At 43.9% G+C, this 24,819-nt stretch overlaps 1 protein-coding gene across 2 annotated transcripts in view; it reads left to right on the top strand.

Moving 5' to 3' along the window:
- The window catches only part of RBM20 (RNA binding motif protein 20), a 205,802-nt gene that overhangs the window by 143,683 nt on the left and 37,300 nt on the right, over nt 1–24,819 (top strand). For both annotated transcript variants that reach the window (XR_005016809.1, XM_036828612.1), the window contains exons 3-7: nt 10–71; nt 1,920–2,011; nt 2,816–2,913; nt 14,821–14,955; nt 19,704–19,835. Coding sequence is in view for 1 of the 2 variants with exons in the window: in XM_036828612.1 (XP_036684507.1) it covers nt 10–71; nt 1,920–2,011; nt 2,816–2,913; nt 14,821–14,955; nt 19,704–19,835 (519 nt within the window). In the remaining variant the exon portion in view is untranslated. The remainder of the gene's footprint in view (nt 1–9; nt 72–1,919; nt 2,012–2,815; nt 2,914–14,820; nt 14,956–19,703; nt 19,836–24,819) is intronic.

The following is a 24,819-nucleotide window of genomic DNA, read 5'->3' as shown; positions in this document are numbered from 1 at the left end:
CTGGCCTAGGACTGGGAGCTGCATGTAAAAGGGAAACTACATGCTCAGAAACGCCTGCTCTTCTCTGAAAAGTAAGTGCTGTCCAGGAGGACAGGTTCATGCATGCACTCAGCGAACATTCACTGAGCACTTACTGTGTGCCTTGCTTTGTTCTTGCTGGGGAAAAAGCAGAGGACAAAACAAGCAAATCCCTGTTCTCAAGGAGCTTTACACTTAATGGTGGGGTTGGGGGGGGCGGTGTCAGATGATAAACTAGTGAACTCTATAGCATCTCTGGTGGTAAACGCTAAGCAGAAAACGGCATCAGGGCAGGGGCAGGAAGTGTGTGTGTGTGTGTGTGTGTGCGCACTCAGAGGGGCTGGTGGTGGGAAGGCCTTACTGAGGACACCCCAGGAGGGCATGGAATGAGCCGTGGCCATCTGGGAAACATGCAGTCCCAGCAGAAGGAACAGCAAGTTTGAGGGCCCTGGCATGGTCCAAGGATGCTCAGGCAGCATCAGTGTGAGCGGTGCGGAGTACCTGGGGGGAGGAGCCGGGAAGTAGTGGGGCCCCATGCTGAGCACTCGGGCTTGTGGAGAGGACTTTCACTTTTGATTTGAATGGGACTGGAGCCCTGGAGGGCTGAGCAGAGAAGGAATGTGCTCTGGCTTCACTGACTGGGACCCTGGCTGCCATGCTGAGAATAGGTGGTGGGGGCAAAGGCAGACTCGGGGAGACCAGTGAGGAGGGGGTTCCAGATATCCGCACAGAAGAGAGGAGCCTGGGCCCAGGGATGTAGAACAGAGGACAGGGTTAAGTGTTTTGAAATGAGCTCACCCAAAAGGCCTCCCTTCCTTATTTACAGTAACCAAAAGGTAGAAGCAACTCAAATGTCCAGGCCAGATAAACAGATAAACACATGTGGTCTGTGTTTACAGTGGAATATTATTCAGCCTTCAAAAGGAAGGAATTTCTGACACAGGCAACAACATGGGTGAACCTTGAGGACGTTACTCTAAGTGAGATAAGCCAGTCACAAAAGGACAAATGCTGTGTGATTCCACTTACAGGAAGTACTGAGAGTAGTCAGATTCATAGAGACAGAAAGTGGAAGGGTGGCTGCCAGGGGCTGGGAGAAGGGGCTGGGGAGGTAGTACAGACTTTCAGTTTTGCAAGATGGGAAGAGTTCTTCGGGAGATGGAGGGTAGTGACAGTTGCCAAACAGTGTGAATGTACTTAATGCCACCGAACCGTACACTTAAAAATGGTTAAGATGGTAAGTTTTATGTTATGTGTATTTTACCACAATTTTAAAAAGTGATTTTAAAAAGACATTTCTTTTCTGGCTTCCCATTCTTTTATTGTGATAAAACTCACATAAGACTCACCATTTTAACCATTTTAAGGTGTACAATTCAATGGTATTTAGCACATTCACAAGGTTTTGCAAATACTACCAGTCTCTAGTTCCAGAACATTTTCATCACCCCCAGAGGAAACTTATACCCATTAGGCAGTCACTCCCCATTCCCCCTCCCTACCCCCAGCCCCTGGCAACCACTAATGTGCTTTCTATCTTCATGGATTTGCTTCTTCTGAACATTTAATATGAATAGAATCATATAACATGTGACCTTCTGTGACTGGCCTTTTCACTTAGCATAATATTTTCAAGGTCCACCCACATTGTAGCCTTTTTATGGCTGAATAATATTCATATATATATATATAACATTTTGTTTATCCATTCATCTTTTGATCTATATTTGGGGTGTTTCTACCTTTTGGTTATTATGAATAGGGCTGCTGTGAACATCTCTGTTTGAACATGTATTTTCTACTATTTGGGGTCTAAGCCTTGGAGTGGAATCTCTGGGTCACATGGCAATTCTTTGTTTAACTTATTCAGTAACTGGTTCCCCTTTTTCACCCCTCTCCAGCCCCGCTGTCCAGTGTGTACTCGGTTCGGCAGAGGGAACACTGTGTGCCTCTCCCAACAGCACAGCCGTTTATAACCCTGCTGGGAACGAAGGTGAGAAAGGGCCCACAGATCAGCAGCTTGAAGCAGAAATCAGTTTTCCAAAGCCTTCTTACTCCCAACCTTTATTTATTTATTTATTTAACATCTTTATTGGAGTATAATTGCTTTACAATGGTGTGTTAGCTTCTGCTTTATAACAAAGTGAATCAGCTATACGTATACATATATCCCCATATCTCCTGCCTCTTGCGTCTCTCTCCCACCCTCCCTATCCCACCCCTCTAGGTGGTCACACAGCACTGAGCTGATCTCCCTGTGCTATGCGGCTGCTTCCCACTAGCTATCTATTTTACATTTACTCCCCATCTTTAATAACCAAATGTCCCCAATGTGCCCTTGTGGACACATCTATAAAGCAAACAGATCCCAAGATGCTAAAATGCACTGGGCCTGCTCTCTGGGCTCCTCAGTGTTTTCTACGTGCTTTAGACGTAAAGCTTTGCTGGTTATCAACATGCCCAGAAGTATAATCAGGCCAATCACTAATCACTGTGTTAAAATGGAATTTTCACTTTTCTCTTCCCACTTCTGTCCTAATAATGACTTTTTTGGGGGCTTAAACCAGTTATTTTATTACGTTTGCCTTACGACTTTTAAGCATTTATGAAAAAGAATGATTTATTTCAAGAAAGAAAAGCTAAATTTAATATTTTTTTAAAAGAACATTTGGTAAAAAAGTCATTTTTAGTTTTAAATAGGAGGAACATTACTCTTGCACATATCCATAAATAATGGCTTTTGAAGGTCAAGGAAATGACTAGGTTTTCACCCAGTTTTGTGTAATTTACCATTTAGATTACTCCTCAAATCTTGGAACATCATATGCGGCCATTCCTGTGAGGTCATTTACTCTGTCAAATCCCGCATTCCCTTCAGCTTCCCCAGGGACAAATGTGAGTACAGAAGCATTTTCTCCGCTGTCATTTGTCATCATCAACGCATTTGTATCACCTGCTCTGCCTGGGTGTAGAGATACAGAAGGGGCTGGGGTGAAGCTGGCACAGATGGGACTTAGTGCAGTGCAGGAAAGCAGAGGTCAAGAGTTGTTTAATTCAGGGTTTTCCCTGGTAGCCCAGAGGCTGGGGCTCCGCACTCCTAGTGCAGGGGGCCCGGGTTCGGACCCTGGTCAGGGAACTGGATCCTGTGTGCCACAACTGGGAGTTTGCATGCCGCAACTGGAGATCCCACATGCCACAACTGGGACCCGGCACAGCCAAATAAATAAATAAATGGATGAATATTTTTTTAAAAAACGAGTTGTTTAATTCATTCCAGCTGGTGTTGAAACACATAGATTAAAAAGCTGACATAATTTCTTAAAATTGAAAGCATGCAAAGATTTTCTAGCATTCAACACTGGTTTAGAAAAAAATAAGTATGAGGGTTGTGTGTGTGTGTGTGTGTGTGTGTGTGTGTGTGTGCTGTGTGTTTTCTAAGACTTGGACATTTTATTGAAGTGGACCATTTCCTGTGAGTGGGTAATTCTGAAACTTGAACAGAAAGAGAAAATGTGTTTGAAAACTAAGGACCGTACAGTAATGGTATTTTTGTCCCCTTGGGGAAATGGTGACATCTGCATAATATCAATACTTCGTTTTTAGTTGTGTTTGTGTTCCTTCCTCTCTACAACGGGCACTTTCGTCCCCCATAGCTCTAAAGATTCATTCCTCCTTTTTCCAGCAATTGTGACAACTTGCTCTCCCCCCTCAGTTTTCCCCCTGCGTGTAGCCTGGTCCCCCAGGAGCTGCCCAGCTTCTCTTCCTCCCTGGGAAATGCGGGGAAGGGGGTGGGAGCTGCAGAGCCCCCTGTAAAGCAAACTGTGTTTGGCTGAACCCTGCTCGAGGGCGTGTGTCTGTGTGGTTTTGCCTGTGCCTGCATTTTTTTTTTTTTAATGGTTTTTAGTATATTCACAGACTTGTGCAACCAACACCAGAACCAGTTTTAGAACATTTTCATCAACACAAGAGATAATCCCGCCCCCTGGTAAGCAGTCACTCCTCACTCCTGTCACCCCAGTCCCTGGTCACCACTGCTCTGCTTTCTCTCTCCATGGATTTACCTCTCTGGGTCATTTCATAGAAATGGAATCATTCAATATGTGTGTGCCTGCATTTTTCCAATTCGTGATGTGAGCAGCTGCAGGCTCTTTCTTCTTGTGCTCAGCAGAGCGGGTCTCCACGTGCCGTCCCCTCCACGTGTCTGTCGGGGCATTTGAGCAAAACTTAGGAAGAGCAAGCAGAGAAGTGTAGGTTTTAGACCCTGGGGGCTGAGTGAGTGGGGAGGTGAAGAGGCTCGTGATAAGAAGTGAGGCCTGTCTGGGCTGAGATTTCCCTTTGTTTGTGTCTGTTTAGTTGTGTTTCGGGGAGACGTGCTTCAAGGGGGAGCCCCTGTCTGCAAGCCCGTGTGTGAAGGAATGTTGTGGTTTCCCTCTGCAGTCTTCAGGCTGAGAGCCACGGCTGGTCAGGGACAGCTTGGGGTCAGTCCCAGGAGAGCAGAATGGCTGGGTTCAGTGAACCTGGCGTTTGTCTTGGAGTCAGACGCCCGATTACTTGACCTCGTGTCCGATGGGGGCACTGGCTGCTCCAGCACCACCCCAACCCCCCAGGGCCTGTTTCCCACACTGTGGACCGCGGAGCCAGCTCTGAGACCCCAGCACTGAGCGGAAAGGGGCTGTGACCCAGACAGGGGAGGCAGGGGTGGGTGCCAGATGGGCCAGGGGTCCGGGCACAGGAGAGAGAGCCCGTGTCAACTAAGTCCCTTTATGAAGGGGCAGGGGCTGAGGGGGCGAGGAGAGGCAAGGGCAGGAGGACTGTGTGTCTGTCTGTGCCTCAGCTGCGTCCTCCGGCGCTGACCAGTGAACCAGAGGCCCTTTGCTGTGGATGTGGAGGCAAGAGGCCCTAAGTTCAAGTCCCAGTTCTGGATCCTGAAACTGAGTGGCCTCGGGCAAATGGCTTTACTTCTCTGAGGCTCCGTTTCCTTAAACGGGGAAAATACTCCCGTAATAATGACTTTTGAAGTTAGGTTCTCACTTGGCTTGTGATCCTTCTGATTATGCCTCTAATCTTGGAACATCTCATGTGGCCATTTGAGCACAGTCTCCTGATTCGATGCCCTTGTGAGGGTCAAATGAGACCGTGTAGGTGACAACGCTTTGTGAACCGTGCAGTCTGTAAGAAGTAATAATGGCTGTTATTGAGTAACGAGTCCGTTTAGCCTGCTGTGGGGAAACCTATGCTAAGGCCAGCTCTGTCTGCCGGTCATGTGATTTGGGGCCGGTCTCAGTGTCAGGATTCCTCCTGTGCGAATCTGTCTGGGAATCCCTGTAGTCGTATCTGCCCTCCCCACCCCGAGAGAGGCTGAGAGAGGCTCCCACGGAAGGGCTTTACTTAGGTGAGGGGCAGGCACGAGCAATCTGCTGACTCGTGACCATTCATGAATACAGTTTCCTCCAGACGCCTAGAGATGGGCATTCATCTGGCTTGAGCCCGAGAAGCAACACAAGAAACATTTTGCTTTCAGCATTGGCAGCAGCAGGAAGGTGATGGAGAGCCCAGACACTGTCGGATGGTGATCATAATAGCACCTTTACATAGTGCTCAACACATTCTTAGCATTTTTTGAATGTATTAGCTCATTTAATCCTCCAGACAACTCTGTGAGGGGAGGAAACTGAGGCACAGAGAGACTAAGTAACCTGCCTAAGGTCACACAGCTGGTAAGTGGCAGCACTGGGATTTGAACCCAGGGGACCCGGCTCTATCTAGAAGCCTCATTTTCAACCACTAAGTGCTGCTGCGCGTCTCTGAGGGTCTCTGAGTTCTCTCCCTCGTGATGATTCTCTCGTTAGTGAGTCCCCCGCTCCCCCACTCCCACTCCACAAGCTGCTTAGCAGGCTCTGAGGCTGCCTTGGGGGTGATGAGGACTTCTCAGGCTTTGGCCAGCAGCAACCGTGGAGCAAAAGGTGAAAAGGCCATCAGACCCAGCGGCCGAATTCTTCTGTGTACCGTGACAGCGTCTCCCAAGATGAACCCAACATTTGGAGGCATTGCTGTACACCCATTGGAGGTGAAGAGCTCTCATCTGACTGGTTTTATCGTTACAAGCTCTGCGAAGCCTTGCTGGTCACGTGCGCTTCCCAAGGATAATCTGGGGGCCAAGGACACAGTTTGCCCCAGCCACTCCCTGCATCATTAGTGCCTGGATGGTCACAGGCTTCTGTCGGCTTCTGGTCCTCTTGTTGCCGTTTCTGGCAAATGCTATTGAACGTGGGTATGTCTCTTTAGAAAAACCTGAAATCCAAAAATACTGACCCCTGGAGAAAAGCCAAGAAATGAAGAGCTGATGAATCTGCCACGATGCTCTGCAAGGCTCTTTTAAGTAGCAGGAGAGTTCCTCAGAGAAATTATTGGGGTTTTTTCTGCCTACAAATGCTGACCTCCCAAGATAAGCAGATACATCAAGGGGTGGTTACTGTGTTACCAGAGGATGCTTTTCTGGGCTCCATGAGTGCCCAGTGAGCTCCTTTTGCATTCTATTGGTTCTTTCTGCTTACATATTTATGCTTTTTGTGAAAATTCAAACAGAAAAGAAATATTTAAGGAGGACAGTGAAATTCCTCCCACTTCCCCCCTTCCAGCTACCGTAGAGAACCCATAAAGGCTTTGATGCCTTTTCCCCAGAAGTGTGTTCCAGTCCAGTGCCAGGGCTTTTTCTGCCTGATTCCGCTTACATGCGTCTTTTCAGAAACACATTCTGTTGAGTAAAAGCCGGAACAGCCAGGACTCAGCCATTGTCATATCACTATTGTTTGTGGAGCAAAGAGCAGTGCTTCCTTCTAAAGCCCTCTGTTTCTAAGCAGGGGAACACAGTGACAAGGGGCTCCGTGTCATGACTGTGGCTTCAGAGGGTATCTGAACTGCCACGAAATCTATAACGACCACATGACCTATCTACCACCTCCCCCAAGCCCAGGCTTGGCTGAATTTACATTTGTCTCAACTCGGTGGGAATGCGAGCCCTTCGTTTCCATGTTTATTTCTGACAGAGATGGGGCACTGAAGTGACAGTCGTGTGCTGCGTTTGCTGAGGGTGGGTGCTTTGTGTCTGTCCCCACCCCCTCCCCTCCAGCCCCAGGGTCCTCCAGCCCCAGGGTCCTCCAGCCCCAGGGTCCTGGGAGAGGAGCGTTCACTTTCACTTAAGCTTCTGCTGTTTGACAGAGCAGAGGCACTTTATCCTTTGCTGCCTGAGTTGTCATAAACAGAGTAATCAGGTTTCTAGAAGGGGCCATAGGGGCCTTCTCAGGCTGTAAATAGTTTTCTTGCGCCTGCCTGAGATGCACTTTGCCTGCTGGCTGTCCCCGTAAAACCACCTTGTAGTTTTCACAGCCACCTTGGAGTTATTTAGTGCTGGTGCCTCAGATGGGGACTCCCTGGCCTGGGACGATACACATTGTTTTTATGGTTTCTTTCTCACCAGGACCCTGCACACCAGAAAACGTGTATAAATAAGGAAACCGAGGCACAGGAAAATAGAAGTGTTTGTGAAAGGTTTAAGTCACAGGTTGTCCCTCAGATTGCTGGCTGTTTCTTGAACATCTATCTGTCCACCTTGGCCTTCTGGGTCCATGGCTCAGAGCACTCTGGTCTCCTGACCACCAAAGAGCATGGAGAGTTCTTAACTGATGTGGCACCCTCCCTCACCATTCCAACTCTGTCCTCGCTCTTGTCCCCTGGGCAGGGGTCACCTTGTACATTTTCGAAGAGAGCAGAGAGTGGGGAAACAGGAGACCTGGGTGGGTTTTGTTTTCTGGGTTTTTTCCTTTTCTTTTTACAAATCCGAATTATTTTTTCTTGTTGCAAAAACAGTAAACTGATGTAAAAAATTTTAAACAGTAACAGAGATATAAAAAATAGAAAATCTAACCCTGCAGAGAAAGCCAAAGGTAAATGTCTTTGCCTATAGCTATCTATCTCTAGCTAGTGTATGTGTGCATGTTTATTTACTAAACGTATATATTTGGGGGAAAGTCAGATTACCCCATATCATCTGTTGTGCAACTTGGTTTTTTTTCACTTAACATAAACTCTCAAGACATTTTAATTGATTTATAGACATCTTTTCACATCTGAACATAAAACACTATCAGATGTTGTAACACCATCTATTGTATACGTTTACCGTAATTTATCAAGTCTGCGATTTATTGGTTTTTCAGGGAGAGTTGTTATCACACATCTACCCCTGCTTCATTGCCCACAGATTAAGTTCCTTACCTTCTCCCAGGCATCAGTGTCTTCATACACATTGATGAGTGTGGACCAGATGACCTCCTGGTTTTAAGGTTCCGTGACTCTAAAGTTTACAGTAATGTTGAAGTTGCTCGGCACATGAGCCACCCAAGACCCGTAGGCAATCCGGCACCAATAAAAGTAGATTTTCTCTAAGTCAAAGCTAATATGCTTTATAAAATATTTGAAAGTATCAATAAAGACATCTGTTTCTATCCTCCAAGTTACACCAAGATCCATAGCTTTGGAACTCATACCCATTCACTCTCTGCATAGTATGTTCGAAATCAACACCATGAGAAATAAACATTTGCCCTGTGTCTGTCCTCAGGTTTGTTTAGCACAAACCCAGCAGAGGCCCACAGACTGTGTGCCAGAGTAAATTAGGTCACATCTAAAGGAGATCAGGCTGGAGCAGAGAAAATTGTTTATTGAAGATCGAATCTACATTTCGTAGCTCTAAGAAGCACTTTGAGAGACTTCTCTCACCCCGCAGGCCTCTTGCCCTGAGCCACATTTGTATTGCAACTCTGTGAGTTATTTGAACTGGGGCTGTTCTTTGAACTCATCCGCGAAGCCTGTTCCCACCTGCATTGGAGGGCATTGAAAGGTCTCAGAATCTTCCTACACAAGTCTGCTCTTTTCACATTTCCACCCATCTATAAAAGATTTGTGGGTGACTTGAGAGGTCTTGGACTCGGCTGCATGAACCATTAGAAGCAGCATCTGGTTTTAAATGAGTGACCCCAGCCTGTGAAAATGTACAGCCCAGGCGCCTGATTGCACATCGGGGCATTCGGGTCATGCCAGTCTATGAGCTGACTGAAGCGTCCCCCGGGCTGGTGAAGGATGATTGTCCCCTTAGGTTAGTAATGAGGGCTTCAGTTACAGCCCAGATGCCTTAGCTCTCTTAGAGATTTGACCTTGGACTGGGAAGTTCCAAATGCACTGTCGCACGTGTGCCTCCCGAGAGCTCAGCAGGCAGACCATCAGGTGGGATGTTAGCGGAGCCCATCAACACCAGGTCTCACAATTCTCTCTAAACCCAGCTGCTCTTCTGCCGCAGAGCACATCTTTTAAAATTTATTTTAGTAACTTTTAATTTTAATATAATTTAGACTTACAGAAAAGTTGCAAGAAAGGTATAAGGAACACTCCCCACCCATATACCTTTTGCCTAGATTTACTACTTTTTTTACATTTTGGCCCATTTACTTCATCATTCTCTCTCTGTGTCTCTTCTGTCTCTGTCTCTTTATCATCTGTCTATCCATCCATCTCTATCTTTATCTGTTCATCCATCCATCCATTCATCCATCCATCCATCCATCTAATGATCTATGCATATTTCTCCTGAACCATTGGAGACATGGTACCTCTTCACTCCTAACTACATCAGCATGAATTTCCTAAGAACACAGACTTTCTCTTACATAATCACAGTACAGTTACATTTTTTCCCAGTCCAGGAGCATCATAGCACATCCTTTAACTGTTGGAGGAAAGAAGGAGACAAATATTTATTTATAGAAGCCTGCTGATGCCAGGCCTTGCACAAAGGCACTTTACATACATTGTGGCATTTTTGTCTTCTAAACGGTCCTGTGGAATCAATGTTTATTTTCCCTGGTTTATAGACAAACAAACTCAGGCTTGGAGAAATTCCGTAACTTGCCCACGGTAGTCACTGGGGAGCAGGGACACAGACCCAGGTCTGTCTGATATTCCCACTGGCCTGGCACTGGTGCCTGAAGACCGTGAGGCACACACCTGATGTGTGTCTGTCCTCAGAGAGGCAGCGGTCCCACCTGTCTTTCGTTTATCTCAGTATATGATCTCAACTCCTCTCGTTCATTCAGGGAGCAGCGTCTTTCTCAGGGCAGAGCACGTTGGCAAGGTGTTCACTGCTTGGAGCTTATCTTCAGCCCTGTAAAGATGAAACCAGCAACAACACATACAGGCCTGTCTGAACGATGGCCATGCTTGTGCACATATGCATGCTTGCTGAAACGGCTGATCACGCAGAGCGGGAGGACAAACATTACATTCATTGGGACAGGGAGTGGGAAAAACACAGACTTCCTGTTTCTGCCCAACACAGTTGGGGAAGCTTATCATTAACCTGGATCTTAGGGTTTAGCTTGGCAAGGCTTCTGAGAGGAGTGGAATTTTAGAACTTTGAGCCACATAAGCATGGATATTTTACGTCTGGAGAGGACTTAAGACGTATAGACTAACTTCCTCATTTCAGACACTGGAGAACTAAGGAAAGGAAAATTAGTTTGTCCTTGTCATGTACCTAATCGGTTGCTGAGCTGGAACTGAAACCCAGTCCTCTGTCTTCCAAGATCAGGTTCTTTCACTACGTCAGGAAGTCTTGTGCTTTTTACAGCCCAAACTGTTTTCAGTTATTACTCCTACCTCAAGCAGCACCTGTCCTGCATTTCATGTTTGGCAAAAGTACTGTATCTGCCAAAGCACTTACATTAGTGAGTAATTAACTAGCTCCCCATTTCTATGAATCGAAAAACACAGATACACCAGACTTTCTCATCAGGGTAAGGATCTAACCAAGATTAGCATCTCAGTAAAGAAACTCAAAGTATGATCTCAACTCAGGTTTTTTTGTTTGTTTGTTTGTTTTTAAATTTTTTAAAGTCTTTATTGAATTTGTTACAATATTGCTTCTGTTTTATGCTTTGGTGTTTTGGCTGCCGGGCATGTGGGATCTTAGCTCCCTGCCCAGGGATCAAACCCACACCCCCTGCATTGGAAGGTGAAATCTGAACCACTGGACTGCCAGGGAAGTCCCTCAACTCCGGTTTTTTAAATGTCAAAAATAACAATCCTTCCTTGATATATTATTACCTTCAAAGACCCTTCAGGACTTGGACTTCTTAGAGAACCCAGGTTGGGAATTAGCATAAGGCATCATGCTGCCTGCTCCAAGGCACTCAGGATTGTCTGTGACCCCAGTGGACAGATTTTACTCTACAAGAGTACCACCTAGACCGTATTCTGCCTTCCTCCCCCATCGTCCAGAGTTCCCATAGGACGTAAGGCAAATAATAGCCATGTTTATATGAACTGTTCAAGGATAGAGTGATTATACATATAACCCCACACCCTTTATGAATCAAATATGATTTTGAACCTAGTTGAGTTTAGCAAAAAGATACTTTAGGTCAATGACAGAAAGGAAAGTAGACTGAACTATCCTAAATCAAATATTTGCAAAAGAATACCACACATAAAAAATGTTTCTAACTGGTTAAGATTTCTCACATGCCCTGACACCAGACACAACACAGATTTCTGATGGGCAAGATTTTCATTTCATGGGTCCCTTAGAAAATGATACACTGAAGGGAACTGGTTAAAGTGAAGAAGCTGCTTGTGGCCACTGGAGGTGCTTTGCCCCAAGGGGCCAGTATCTTGGCATACCTGTAACCCATCTGCAGTTCACCAGTGGAGAAACTCCAGATTAATATGATTAATTGGAAGATTACTAAAAATCTCATGAGTATTTTAAGTGATGACAAGGGTGTCAATAAAATCCAATTTCTATTGCTGATTAAAATCTTGGGAGGAAATAGAGCCAATGAAATGTACTTTTTTTTCCTATGTAAATAGATACTTTTAAAAAAAATTTTTTAAAAATAGATACTTTTTTTTTTTAGTTTTTCAAAACAAACAACTTCCTATTGAAGTAGAGTTGATTTACATGTTGTATTAGTTTCAGGTGTACAGCAAAATGATTCAGTTATACATATATATGTCTATTCTTTTTCAGATTCTTTTCCATTATAGGTTATTACAAGATATTGAATATAGTTCCCTCTGCCATAGAGTAGGTCCTTGTTGTTTATTTGTTTTATATATATAGTAGTGTGTATCTATTAATCCCAAACTCCTAATTTATCCCCCTCCCCCCTTTCCCCTTTAGTCACCATAAATTTGTTTTCTATGTCTGTGAGTCTATTTCTGTTTTGTAAATAAGTTCATTTGTATCATTTTTTTTAGATTGCACATATAGGTGATATCATATGATATTTGTCTTTCTCTGACTTACTTCACTTAGTGTCACAATCCTCTAGGTCCATCCATGTTGCTGCAGTGTACTTTTTAAATTTAAATGAAAATCTTAATTGAGACTCACTCATTTTAGCGCCTTTCTACCTTGTCCGCGGTGTGACTTCATATGGTTCTTTGGTGACCAGCAGCGGTGAGGGTGTTTATTCCTCGGGGGACATGCTCTGCTCTCAGCAGTAGTTGCCACACTTATGCTTGGATAAAAGCCTCTTGAGTTGCTCTTTCAGTCTGGAGGAGACGATGAGAGAGGCGCTGGCCCTCGTGCCCAGTCACTAGGCAACGGGACAGGCAAGGAGCAGGATCGGTCCAGAACTGCCCTGCGTGTCTGCTCTGTTGTCCAAGCACACATGAGCCCGGGCCGGCCACAGCAGAGTCACATGGGCAGAAACGTGCCTGGCTAAGAGGAGCCAGCAGAGCACCCAGCCTCAGCCCTCCCGTTGATAAACTCAGAGGACTGGCCACTTTGCCCAGCCCGAGAGCTTAGTTGGGTCTGCATTTTTGTGTGGCCCCTCACCCTAATGAGAGGCAAAGATCCTGCCTCTTAGCCCTCCTCCTGTCTTCCCTGGAGAAGGGCTCGGTCCTCCTTAGCCAGGCTCATACTCAAAGTCTCCCAGCTTATGGAGAGCACTGTTTGCACTTTAGGGAGGTGTGGGCATGCTCTGGGAGCTGCCTGGGCCACACACTGAAGACTGTTTCCCTTTGGGAAAGTGCTTGACCTCTGGACACTGCAGAGAGGGAGGTCTGAAAGGGCCACTTGGGTTTCTCCAATTCAGGGCTGAACCGTCCAAGGAAATTCTTATTGACTATTATTGTCCTCAGCCCAGATGAGACAAACGAGGGCTTTTCATGGTAGAATTACCCAAGTATTAGCCCTTGTTAGGGATGAGACCTCAGACTTTCCCACTGTATTACTATAGTAGAGTAGGACCCACATCAAATGTAATTAGATGCTGAAGTTCACTTTATCATAGAAAGCAGATGGTGATCATGCAAATGTGGGCTATGCTATTAGTACGGGTTTAGAAAATTGCATCCTTCTCTTCCACATTGGGTTGGCTTATGGCTACTAATTCTTGAACCTCCTGGAGACTCCAGTCTGATTAAGGTTTGCACAGACCAAACAGACACACTTCCTCCCTCCAGGAGCTTTGATTAGGCCCGGGTCTTCGTTTCTAAACTGTGTTCCTTAGAGATGCCTTTGGGACTGCTGGATGGGGGGTGGCAGCAGGGTGTTGGATCGCAAGGTTTGTCTAGAGCAGCACCTCTTTATTTGTTGAATATGTTGGGCTGGTGGGCAAGCTTTTGTTTGAAGAAAGGATTTCAAGGCTAACAAAATTTTGGAAGCCACTGCCCTAAACCAAAGGTTGTTGCTGTGAATGTCTATGTCTATGTATTAAGTTCACAAATCCTTTCTATGTTCTTTTTTCTTTATTGGGTTTTTAAAAAATTATAAGTCAAACAATATGAGACATATAAGAAGTAGGTTAAACATCTCCCCCTTACTCCCTTCCAATTCTGCTCTTTGAAGATAACCAGTACTGATAGGTTGATATGTACTGTCCCATACCTTTCTGTGTCTGTGCTGATATCCCTTAAAATGTTTTCATTGTGAAAAATTTCAAACATACAGAACAGTAGAGACAAGTGTAATTAACCCCTGTGTACTCATCCCCCAATTCCAATAATTATCAAAATTTTACATTTGCTTCATCTTTTTCTTATATATTTTTGGGTTTTTGCTTTGTTTTACAAGAATATCATCATATTACACCTGTACTTGGCAACCTGCTTTTTACTTTATCTTAAACATTTTTTCCTGATCAGCTCATTTACCACCTTCTTTCAATGGCTACATAGTTTTCCATTGTAGGTGTGAACCATCAATTACTCAATCATTATCCTATTCTTGGACATTCAGGCTGTTTCCAAAAATTTTTGCAATAAATTATAAATTTATTATAATAAATTAACTGCAATAAATGTCCTTGTACATAAGTATTTACATATTGGTGTATTTATTTCTGTAGGCTAGATTTCCAAAAGTGGGATGGCAGGATCCTGTGCTATATATATTTTAAGTTTTATTCAGTATGCTAAAGTATCTTCTCAGAAGATTGTAGATACACAACCTCCCACCAGCAACATATGGATATGCCCTTTTCCTTATCTCTTTGACAGCCCTGGATGTGATATCTCGTTAAAATTGTTACGAATCTTTTTTGTAAAGAGATGGCATAAAATCAATGTTTTATATCTCTCTGCAAATGGATTCTTTTTCTGCATTCATTTTGTAAATTATAGTTTTTTGATCATTATTTGGGGGAACATAGCCAGTAGGAGCATCTGGAATAGATAGAGGGCAAGAAGGAAATGTCTTTTGAAGACCAAACCACTGCTCTCTGTTCCCGTTAGTTTGCGCAGCGGAAAACGGGTGCTGGCCGCGTGGTACACATCTGCAATCTGCCGGAGGGAAGCTGCACCGAGAATGACGTCATTAACCTGGGGCTGCCCTTTGGAAAGGTCACTAATTACATCCTCATGAAGTCTACTAATCAGGTAGGTCTGGGCACTTTCACACTGGTATGTACCAGATAGACCACACATTGGTGGAGGGGAACTACGTAATTTTTTTAAAAAGCAGCTGTTCATAACATAAAGGGGTAGTACACAGCTGGCCTCCAGCTGGTACAGCACAGAGGTTTTCATTGATGGTGGTGTTTTGTTTCCTCCTGTTTCACCTTACCCTTCTTGTGATGGATCCAGGCCTTTGTGAGTTACCTAGAGGTGAGGATGTGCTTTGGAATGAGGTACTCATTATCACAGAAAAGCTAGCAGGTCCCTAAAACAGAAATCCATGGACTTGAGTCTTTTCACCGTGTTACCCACCCCTTGAGCTAATGCTACTGTCTTTTTTACTTTCTAAGTTTCTCATCTCTTGAGGGCATGGATTTTTGAGCCAGCCAACAACTGACAGGGAACAGGTTATTTTCACTGATCCTTGGTTTTAGCAACTGAGGCTCTTGGTTCTCAGAGCAGAAGAGTAGGTGGGAATTAATGGATGCCTGGTGAATCTACGGAACTAAGAACCCTTAACCTATGAGGATTGACTGAGTCTTTGGGGGTTAATATGTTTGTCTTCATTTCTAAAGTTAAAGCGGGTAGTTTATACAGTGACTAGTCAGAAGTAAGAATATTTAGTCTTTTATTTTTAATAACTATTTTAACTTTAGGAATCAGAGGAACAGGCATAGGAGAAATTCTTTTCTTAATTAAGGCATGAATTCTGGAGACTCAAAGCCACCTTGGATCATCAGTGGTCTTCCTCTGTCAACCTGGGCTTAGACTACTCATTTAGTCTCTTCATTCCTCCTTCTCAGAATTCTATTTTGGGCAAATTTCCAAAATTCAGCTTGCAACATGAATGCAGTGAGATTCACTGAATTCGTTTTATTCCCATGTGACCGGTGAGAGCTCGAGGTGCTAAAATGTTTGCATGAAGAAACAGGCACTTAGAGTCAGACAGAGAAAGATAAATACTGTATGATACCACTTATATTGTGGAATCTAAAATATACAACAAACTAATGAATATAACATAAAAGAAGCAGACTCACAGATATAGAGAAAAAACTAGTGGTTACAAGTGGGGCGGGGAAGGGGCAATATAGGGATGGGCAAGTGGGAGGTACAAACTACTGGGTGTACGATAGGCTCAAGGATGTATTGTACAACACGGGAAATATACCCAATATTTTGTAATAAATATAAATGGAAAGTAACCTTTAAAAATTGTATAAAAATAAAAAATTTAAGAATTTTTAAAAAAAGAAAGAGGCACTTAGAAAGCTGAGTGGCGGAATTTGAAAGAACCCTGACTTTTTTTTTTTAACATCTTTATTGGAGTATAATTGCTTTACAATATTGTGTTAGTTTCTGCTGTATAACAAAGTGAATTAGCTATACATATACATATATCCCCATATCCCCTCCCTCTTGAGTCTCCCTCCCACCCTCCCTATCCGACCCCTCTAGGTGGTCACAAAGCACCGAGCTGATCTCCCTGTGCTATTCGGCTGCTTCCCACTAGCTATCTGTTTTACATTTGGTATATATGTCAATGCTACTCTCTCACTTCATCCCAGCTTACCCTTCCCCCTCCCCATGTCCTCAAGTCCATTCTCTACATCTGTGTCTTTATTGCTGTCCAGCCCCTAGGTTCGTGAGAACCATTTTTTTTTTTTTTTAGATTCCATATATATGTGTTAGCATACGGTATTTGTTTTTCTCTTCCTGACTTACTTCTCTCTGTATGACAGACTCTAGGCCCATCCACCTCACTACAAATAACTCAATTTCGTTTCTTTTTATGGCTGAGTAATATTCCATTGTATATATGTGCCACATCTCCTTTATCCATTCATCTGTCGATGGACACTTAGGTTGCTTCCATGTCCTGGCTATTGTAAATAGAGCTGCAATGAACATTGTGGTACATGACTCTTTTTTGAATTATGGTTTTCTCAGGGTATATGCCCAGTAGTGGGATTGCTGGGTTGTATGGTAGTTCTATTTTTAGTTTTTTAAGGAACCTCCATACTGTTCTCCATAGTGGCTGTATCAATTTACATTCCCACCAACAGTGCAGGAGGGTTCCCTTTACTCCACACCCTCTCCAGCATTTATTGTTTGTAGACTTTTTGATGATGACCATTCTGACCGGTGTGAGGTGATACCTCACTGTAGTTTTGATTTGCATTTCTCTAATGATTAATGATGTTGAGCATTCTTTAATGTGTTTGTTGGCAATCTGTATATCTTCTTTGGAGAAATGTCTATTTAGGTCTTCTGCCCATTTTTGGATTGGGCTGTTTTTTTTTTTTTGATATTGAGCTGCATGAGCTGCTTGTGTATTTGGGAGATTAATCCTTTGTCAGTTGCTTCGTTTGCAAATATTTTCTCCCATTCTGAGGGTTGTCTTTTCGTCTTATTTATGGTTTCCTTTGCTGTGCAAAACCTTTTAAGTTTCATTAGGTCCCATTTGTTTATTTTTGTTTTTATTTCCATTTCTCTAGGAGGTGGGCCAAAAAGGATCTTGCTGTGATGTATGTCATAGAGTGTTCTGCCTATGTTTGCCTCTAAGAGTTTTATAGTGTCTGGCTTTACACTTTGGTCTTTAATCCATTTTGAGTTTATTTTTGTGTATGGTGTTAGGGAGTGTTCTAATATTATTCTTTTACATGTAGCTGTCCAGTTTTCCCAGCACCACTTATTGAAGAGGCTGTCTTTTCTCCATTGTATATTCTTGCCTCCTTTATCAAAGATAAGGTGACCATATGTGTGTGGGTTTATCTCTGGGCTTTCTATCCTGTTCCATTGATCTATATTTCTATTTTTGTGCCAGTACCATACTATCTTGATTACTGTAGCTTTGTAGTATAGTCTGAAGCCCAGGAACCTGATTTCTCCTGCTCCGTTTTTCTTTCTCTTTCTCTTTTCTTTTTCTTTGGCTATTCAGGGTCTTTTGTGTTTCCATACAAATTGTGAAATTTTTTGTTCTAGTTCTGTGAAAAATGCCATTGGTAGTTTGATAGGGATTGCATTGAATCTGTAGATTGCTTTGGGTAGTATAGTCATTTTCACAATGTTGATTCTTTCAATCCAAGAACATGGTATATCTCTCCATCTGTTTGTATGGTCTTTAATTTCTTTCATCAGTGTCTTATAGTTTTCTGCATACAGGTCTTTGTCTCCTTAGGTAGGTTTATTCCTAGGTATTTTATTCTTTTTGTTGCAATGGTAAATGGGAGTGTTTCCTTAATTTCTCTTTCAGATTTTTCATCATTAGTATATAGGAATGCAAGAGACTTCTGTGCATTAATTTTGTATCCTGCTACTTTACCAAATTCATTGATTAGCTCTAGTAGTTTTCTGGTAGCATCTTTAGGATCCTCTATGTATAGTATCATGTCATCTGCAAACAGTGACCGTTTTACTTCTTCTTTTCTGGTTTGGATTCCTTTTATTTCTTTTTCTTCTCTGATTGCTGTGGCTAAAACTTCCAAAACTATGTTGAATAATAGCAGTGAGAGTGGGCAACCTTGTCTTGTTCCTGATCTTAGAGTAAAAGAACCCTGACTTTTTGGTTTCCCATGCTTCTGCCGTAGACTGTGACAGCACGGAGAAAGGCATGTCTGAAATTCAAAAGCAGATGTGAGGGAAGGAGGGAGGATGAGCTTGTTAAGCCCGTGCAGTTCAAGGAAATGGGAGATGAGGGCCCACAGCAAGGGCTCCCTTGCCACAGGCCATGTTTCCTTTTCAACACTGAGGGACCAGATCAGTGCAGCGTCAGTATAGTACAAATCCAACAAATCTAAGACAATAACAGTGATGAATCTGCCACAGCAGCTCCTGGGGTCAACTGACAGGTCAGTCAAAACAGGCTATTTAGAAACTCCCTGTAGGCACCGATTGAGTGGAAACCCCGTTTCTATGTAAGGGTTTTTATCAGAAAAGTTAAAGAGGAGAGGTGCTGTGGAAACATAACTGAGGGTCTCCTCTCTCTCCAGCTCACAAAGACATGGCCTTCCTTCAAGCCTGGGGAGCCCCCGAGTTTTTTAGTGTATTTCTTTCTTTGCAAAGAAATTGAGAGCTCAGATACCCAGGGCTTGTGTCTGTCTCCTGTCATCGCCACCACCAAATAGCAAGTTTTTCAGGGATAAGCCCAAGGTCACTTGTGCAGCAGACTCACTCCCCCCCACCCCCTTCCCTCGGGGGAACTGTGGGTTAATGGACCCTCCCATCCAGAGGGACTCCTGTGGCATGGTGTAGCCCAGGATGGACATATGTAAGTAAGAATAATGTTTGGTAACCATGGGGATCAGGAGAGGGGCCATCTTATAATGAGCTCTTTTGCTGAAGTTAATAAATATCTCTATGAACAGATGGGATCAAAGAAAGCTCTTCCTTGTACTGAATTTTTTCCTTTTTATTGAGGTATAAAACACATACTCTAAAATGCACTAGTCTTAAGTGTACTCCATTAATTTTTTACATGTGCACACCTATGTATTTGCTATGCGGGTCAAGATATAGAACATTTCCAGAACTCCAGAAGGTTTCCTCATTTCCCTTCCCAGTCAATATCCCACCCCCAAGCCCGAGGGAAGCTCAGCTCTGACTTTTACCACCATCAGTTTGTTTTGCCTAATTCTTGAACTTCATATACATGGAGTCATACCTTGAACAGAATTTTCTTTAAGACCATTAAAGTCAAGTCCAATGTCTGTCCTTCCTTTCTTTCCTAGGCCTTTTTAGAGATGGCTTACACAGAGGCTGCCCAGGCCATGGTCCAGTATTACCAAGAAAAATCTGCGATGATCAATGGTGAGAAGTTGCTCATTCGGATGTCCAAGAGATACAAGGAATTGCAGCTGAAGGTAAAGCATTCTCTCCTTCATTCAGTCATTCAACAAGCAACAGCTAAGTGTCTCCTCCTTGTCAGCCACTGGCCTAAGTGCTGGTGGGAAGGAGAGCACAGGAAAAGATCCAAAAATTACCCACTGCCTTTGAGGATATCACATGGAAAGGCAAACCCATTATAACATGGCAAGAAAAGTGCTCATTGAGGTAAGTACAAGATGCAAAGGGATGCTTGGGGCAAGATGACTACCTACCTGGGACCCAAGGAGGATTTTAAGAGAAGTCTTGAAAGATGAAGAAAGAAGGGAAAGATGGTTGCTTTTCAGAGGTGAGAGTTCCAAGCATAAACCCCTGAATGAAACCCAGACAGGTCTTCAGTAACTGTTTCTTCATCTGTCGCCCCCTTGATCTTTTATTCTCTCCTCCATCCTCTCTACGTTTATTGTCTTAAGCCCCGTAGAAAGCCTTCTAAGCAGCACATGACTGAGTTGGCCATTGTCCGAACTCAGGATTGAATTGAGGTAATTCCAAACAGGGCTTTTGTTTTTTGTTTCAGCTTGCTCTACCATTCTCTTCTTTTTTTCTTTCTTTTTTGTTTTATCGTGAAGTATAACATACAGACAGAAAAGTGACTAATTTTGTATTGCACAGTTGAAAAAGTAATAATGGGTGAACTCCCATAAATCCCACAAAACCACCACCAAAGTCAAGAAATAGGACACGGACAGCACCAAGAAGACTTTGTAAGTCCCTTCTTGTGCTCAACCCCTCCCTCTCCGCTCTCCTGACCCTGAGATAACCATTTCCTTGCTTTTCCTTATTATTCTACCCCCTCTCTATGCCTTTTTTAACATTATAGTTTAGTTTTACCTATTTTTGAACTTTATGTGAATGGAATCATACTGTGTTCTTTCATTCAACGTTATGCCATCTATGTTGGGTGCATCTTTATTTTCATTGTTATATAAATTTCCATTGTATGACTATAAATTTGTTTAGCCATTCCACTGTTGATGGACATTTGGGTTCCAGTTTTAGGGTATTAGAGACACTGCTACTATGAACATTTTCAAACATGTTATCCCAGTACCCATGTACATGTGCGTATAACCAGGGAAATGTACATAACTAGAAGTAGAATTGCTGGATCACAAGGCATGCTTACCCTCAACTGTACTAGATGATAGCATTCCTACTAGTAATGTCTGAGAGTTTTCAATAGCTCGCCTTCTTGCTAACACTTAGTCTTGTCCAACTTTTTAATTTTTGCCTCTCTGGGGAGAGTGTAATGGTTTATTATGATTTTATTTTTTATTTTCTATATTAATTGAGGTTGAGCAGTTTTTCATGTGTTTGTTGGTTATTCCATCTAGGTCTTCTCCAGTGGGAAATTTCTTTTTAAGCCATTTGCCCATGCTTTTCTTTTCGATTGTATCTTCCTATTGGTTTGCAGGAGTTCTCTTGGCTGGAGTCATTAGTCCGTTTGGATTTATTGTATTTAATGCCATATTTGTGGTTAAATCTAACTTCTTATTTTGTGCTTTCTACTGTCCTATTTAATGGGATTTTCCTGTTGAGTTCAGCTCATTCCATATTTAGTTAGGGTCCATTTTGTTCAAGGCTCACAGCCCTTAATCTGCCTTCAAGGTTCAAGTCGGAAGACAAAGGCTCAGTGGTTGTTTCTAGCTAGGACTAGCATTCTGACAAGTCTACATATGTAGATCGGTAACGTGTCAACCAGTTGTCAAAGTCCTGATTCTGCTTTGCTTGCATTATTGCTTCTGAAGTTCCTTTGCCAACAGTTCTGCTTCAGGCAGAACCTGGCACTTTTTTTCCAACTCACGAAAGCCTGTTGCTTTTCTCAGACAAGTCAACGATCCCACCCCATTCTGTACCCAAAGTTCTTGTTCCGCTGGATTCTGCCCTGGGGGCTTAGCATTGAATTACTGCACTGAATTCCCAGGGAAGCTTTGGTCTCCAAATGAGATGTTGTCATAAGGTTCTAATTAGGATTAACTGCAGTACTCTGCTTCTTAAAGTACCAAGGCGTTTGTAGTCCCTTATCAAGAGAGGTCCTTTGGGGTGGTGCAAAAACTGTGGGTTAAAGAGGTCAGATGGTCAAAGTTTGCATTCAGCAAATGTTCAGTGAGTGCTCACCATGGGTGGGAACTGGGCCAGGCCCCACGCATTTGGTGGTAGCAAGTCTGGGGAGGCAGAACGCATAAACATAGAACCATCAACAGCCATGTGACCTACACTAGATTGCAGAGTGGTAGCGCCAGCCTAGCCTCTATGCCTTCCCTCTTTGATGACCTTGGGCAAATTGCTTAACCTCTGTGAACCTCAGTTTCCAGATCAGTAAAGGACTATACCTTGTGTTCTTTGATTTTAAGCATTTTTTTTTTCATACATGGTCTCTTTGAGGCTCACAATCACCCTCCCCTATGAGGTGTATAGGGTGGATAATAACAGTAATTAAAATAGTACCAACAATAATAACAAGAATATGTACCTTTAATTGAGTCCTGGGTCAAGTAATGTGCCAAGCACTTTAATACATTATCTACTGCGATCCTGGCGTCAGTCCTGTCAGACAGGTATTATTATCTCAGTTTTACAGATGAGGAAACTGAGGCTCATAGAAGTTCAGTAACTTGCCCAAGATCATAGTTACTGGAAGAGCCGTGATTAAAACCTAGGACTGTTTTGGTTTTGCACTGTATTTGCATCTCTATATTGTGTTTTTATAATCTCTATTGTCCATGTGAAAAACAGAGAAATCAGGTAATTTGCTTACAGTCATCCAGTCAGTAAGCAGCAGAGATGGTATTCTAATAGAGCTTATCAAACTTCAGTGTGCAAACAAATCGCTTATGGATCTCGTTAAAATTTCGGATTCAGTAGGTCTGAGGCGGGGTGGTGATTCTGCGTTTCTCACAAGCTCCCAGGAGATGCTGAAGCTTGTGGTCCTCAGAGCACACTTTGAGCAGCTAGAAAACACTGTTCCTGGCCTTTAGTAAGGATTTTCTGCTTCCCAAGCAGTCACACTGCCTCTATGTGAAGGCATCTCAAGGCATATTTCCACTGCATAGAAATATGTGCATTGTGGTCCCTATGTTGACCTGAATCAGCTAGAACTTTAGCATAATGGCTAAAGTAAAAAAAGGAATTTTTTCACTCATGTAACTGAAAAGACCAAGGAGTAGCCCTGGCTGCAGGCATGGCTGGATTCAGGGCCCGTATGCTATCATTAGGACTTGGTTTCTCTCCACTCTGCTTTCTGTTCGCTTGGCTTTGTCATTGGGGTCTCCCTGCGATGGCCCCTGACAGCCCCCGGCTCTCTCCTCTAGGTGGCGAGATGGCTTCAGTGATTCCAGCAGCTTTGGCTCCTCAGCCTCCCATCTCCTCCACCAAGAGAAAGCCAGAGTTTTTCCTAGTAGCTCCCACAGAAGTCCCGAGAGTCATTCCAATCAGGCTAGCTTTGGACACGTGCTCTTCCCTGAGCCAGTCTCTGGGGCCGTGCTGTGACTGGCCAGGCCTGTGTCACCTGCTACGTCCTGGGAGCAGGCTGCAGAAGAGAGGATGGTTCCTGGGGAGGCAGACAGCAAAGCACTGTATCCACGTGTGTCTCTGGGCCAAAGGGCTATCACATGGGGTCCCGCCAGGGCTTGCAGAGGTGGGGGAAATTTTGATGGGTCTCTGTCCTGTAACTTTACCTTTTGCTCACCAGGCAAAGTGGAGGGAGAAGAAGGAGAGATTTTAAGGCATTTTCTCCTCTCCTCTCTTGAATATTTCCTCATGCCAGTAATCTTGTCTCACTCTTTGTGGCAGAGATTTTATTCCTCAGGGCGTTTGGGGCAGAAACTTTCACATAATAGGTGTCCAACAAATGTGTGAAATGAATGAGAAAGAAAATCTGAAGGAACAATAAAAAGTGAGTGTTTTCCTGCCTGCAGACCTGCGTGACAAGATTGGTTATTCTATAGAGACTTCCCCAGAGTCACAGTGTCTTACCGGCAGAAGGGAACTTGGAATAGTTTGAACCTGTGTGTTCCAGTCACTCCATCAGAGAACTGTCAGGGGAGTTTTCAAGTCCTCTTGCCCAGATGTTTTCATTTAGTGGATTGGGGTGGGACTGAAGCTCCCAGGTGGTTTGGGGACAGCGGGCCTGGTTTCAGAGCCACTGGTAAATTGGCAGCCTCCTAGCCACAGAGATGGTCCCTGGCCCTGGGAAGCAGTCTTGTGAGTGGTCCATGATGCTCTTGGCTAGGAAGAATAAATCAGCAAATGATGATTGAGGGTCTTTTCCATATAAGATGTGGTGCCGAGAGCTACAATGAATATGAGAATGGTCCTCACTTGGGGAAAGTTTGCTGTCTCACTTGTGATTATTTTCCCAATCACAAAACAGCCTCCTGGGGCCACTGTCAGCCCAGCGCCCCCTGAAGTTCCTTCTGTTCAGGTCGCACGGCCCCGGTAAGGCAGGGAATGGGGTTATTGATCACAGCCGTTAGTGGCACAGGGCCCCGCATGGAATGAGCGCTCCACGATGACTGGCTGGAGAGATGGAGGGATGGGCTGACGGGAAAGATCATGACAATCTGCAAATATTATACGCTGGGGCTGGCGGAGTTAAACTGGGCAGATAAACAATTCTCGTGATTTCAACCTGAGTGCATACGTACGGAGCTCCTAGAAGTTCAGTGGCAAAAGGCAGTGTGACTTGCTTGTGTAAAGGGAGAGATTCCTGAGTAGGGCCTTGAAGGATGAGGCAACTTAACGAAACAGAGAGGGGGTTTCTGGGCAGCAGTCGGGTGAGAAGAGATGTAGAGCCTGGAAAGCACACTCATGTCAGAAACAGTCAGGGCTGCTGGGACAGGATCTGGCTCTGACAAGTTCAGGGCTCATCTGGAAGGTTTCAGCATCTTCCTGGGACTCTGGAGACATGTAAAACAGCCACGGAGGGGTCCGAAGGCACGAAGCTCTCTAGCAGCTTCTTTT

The sequence above is a fragment of the Balaenoptera musculus genome, chromosome 16 (genome assembly GCF_009873245.2).
Source record: "Balaenoptera musculus isolate JJ_BM4_2016_0621 chromosome 16, mBalMus1.pri.v3, whole genome shotgun sequence".
Classification (NCBI taxonomy): domain Eukaryota; kingdom Metazoa; phylum Chordata; class Mammalia; order Artiodactyla; family Balaenopteridae; genus Balaenoptera; species Balaenoptera musculus.
This window is presented reverse-complemented; position numbering and strand designations above follow the sequence as displayed.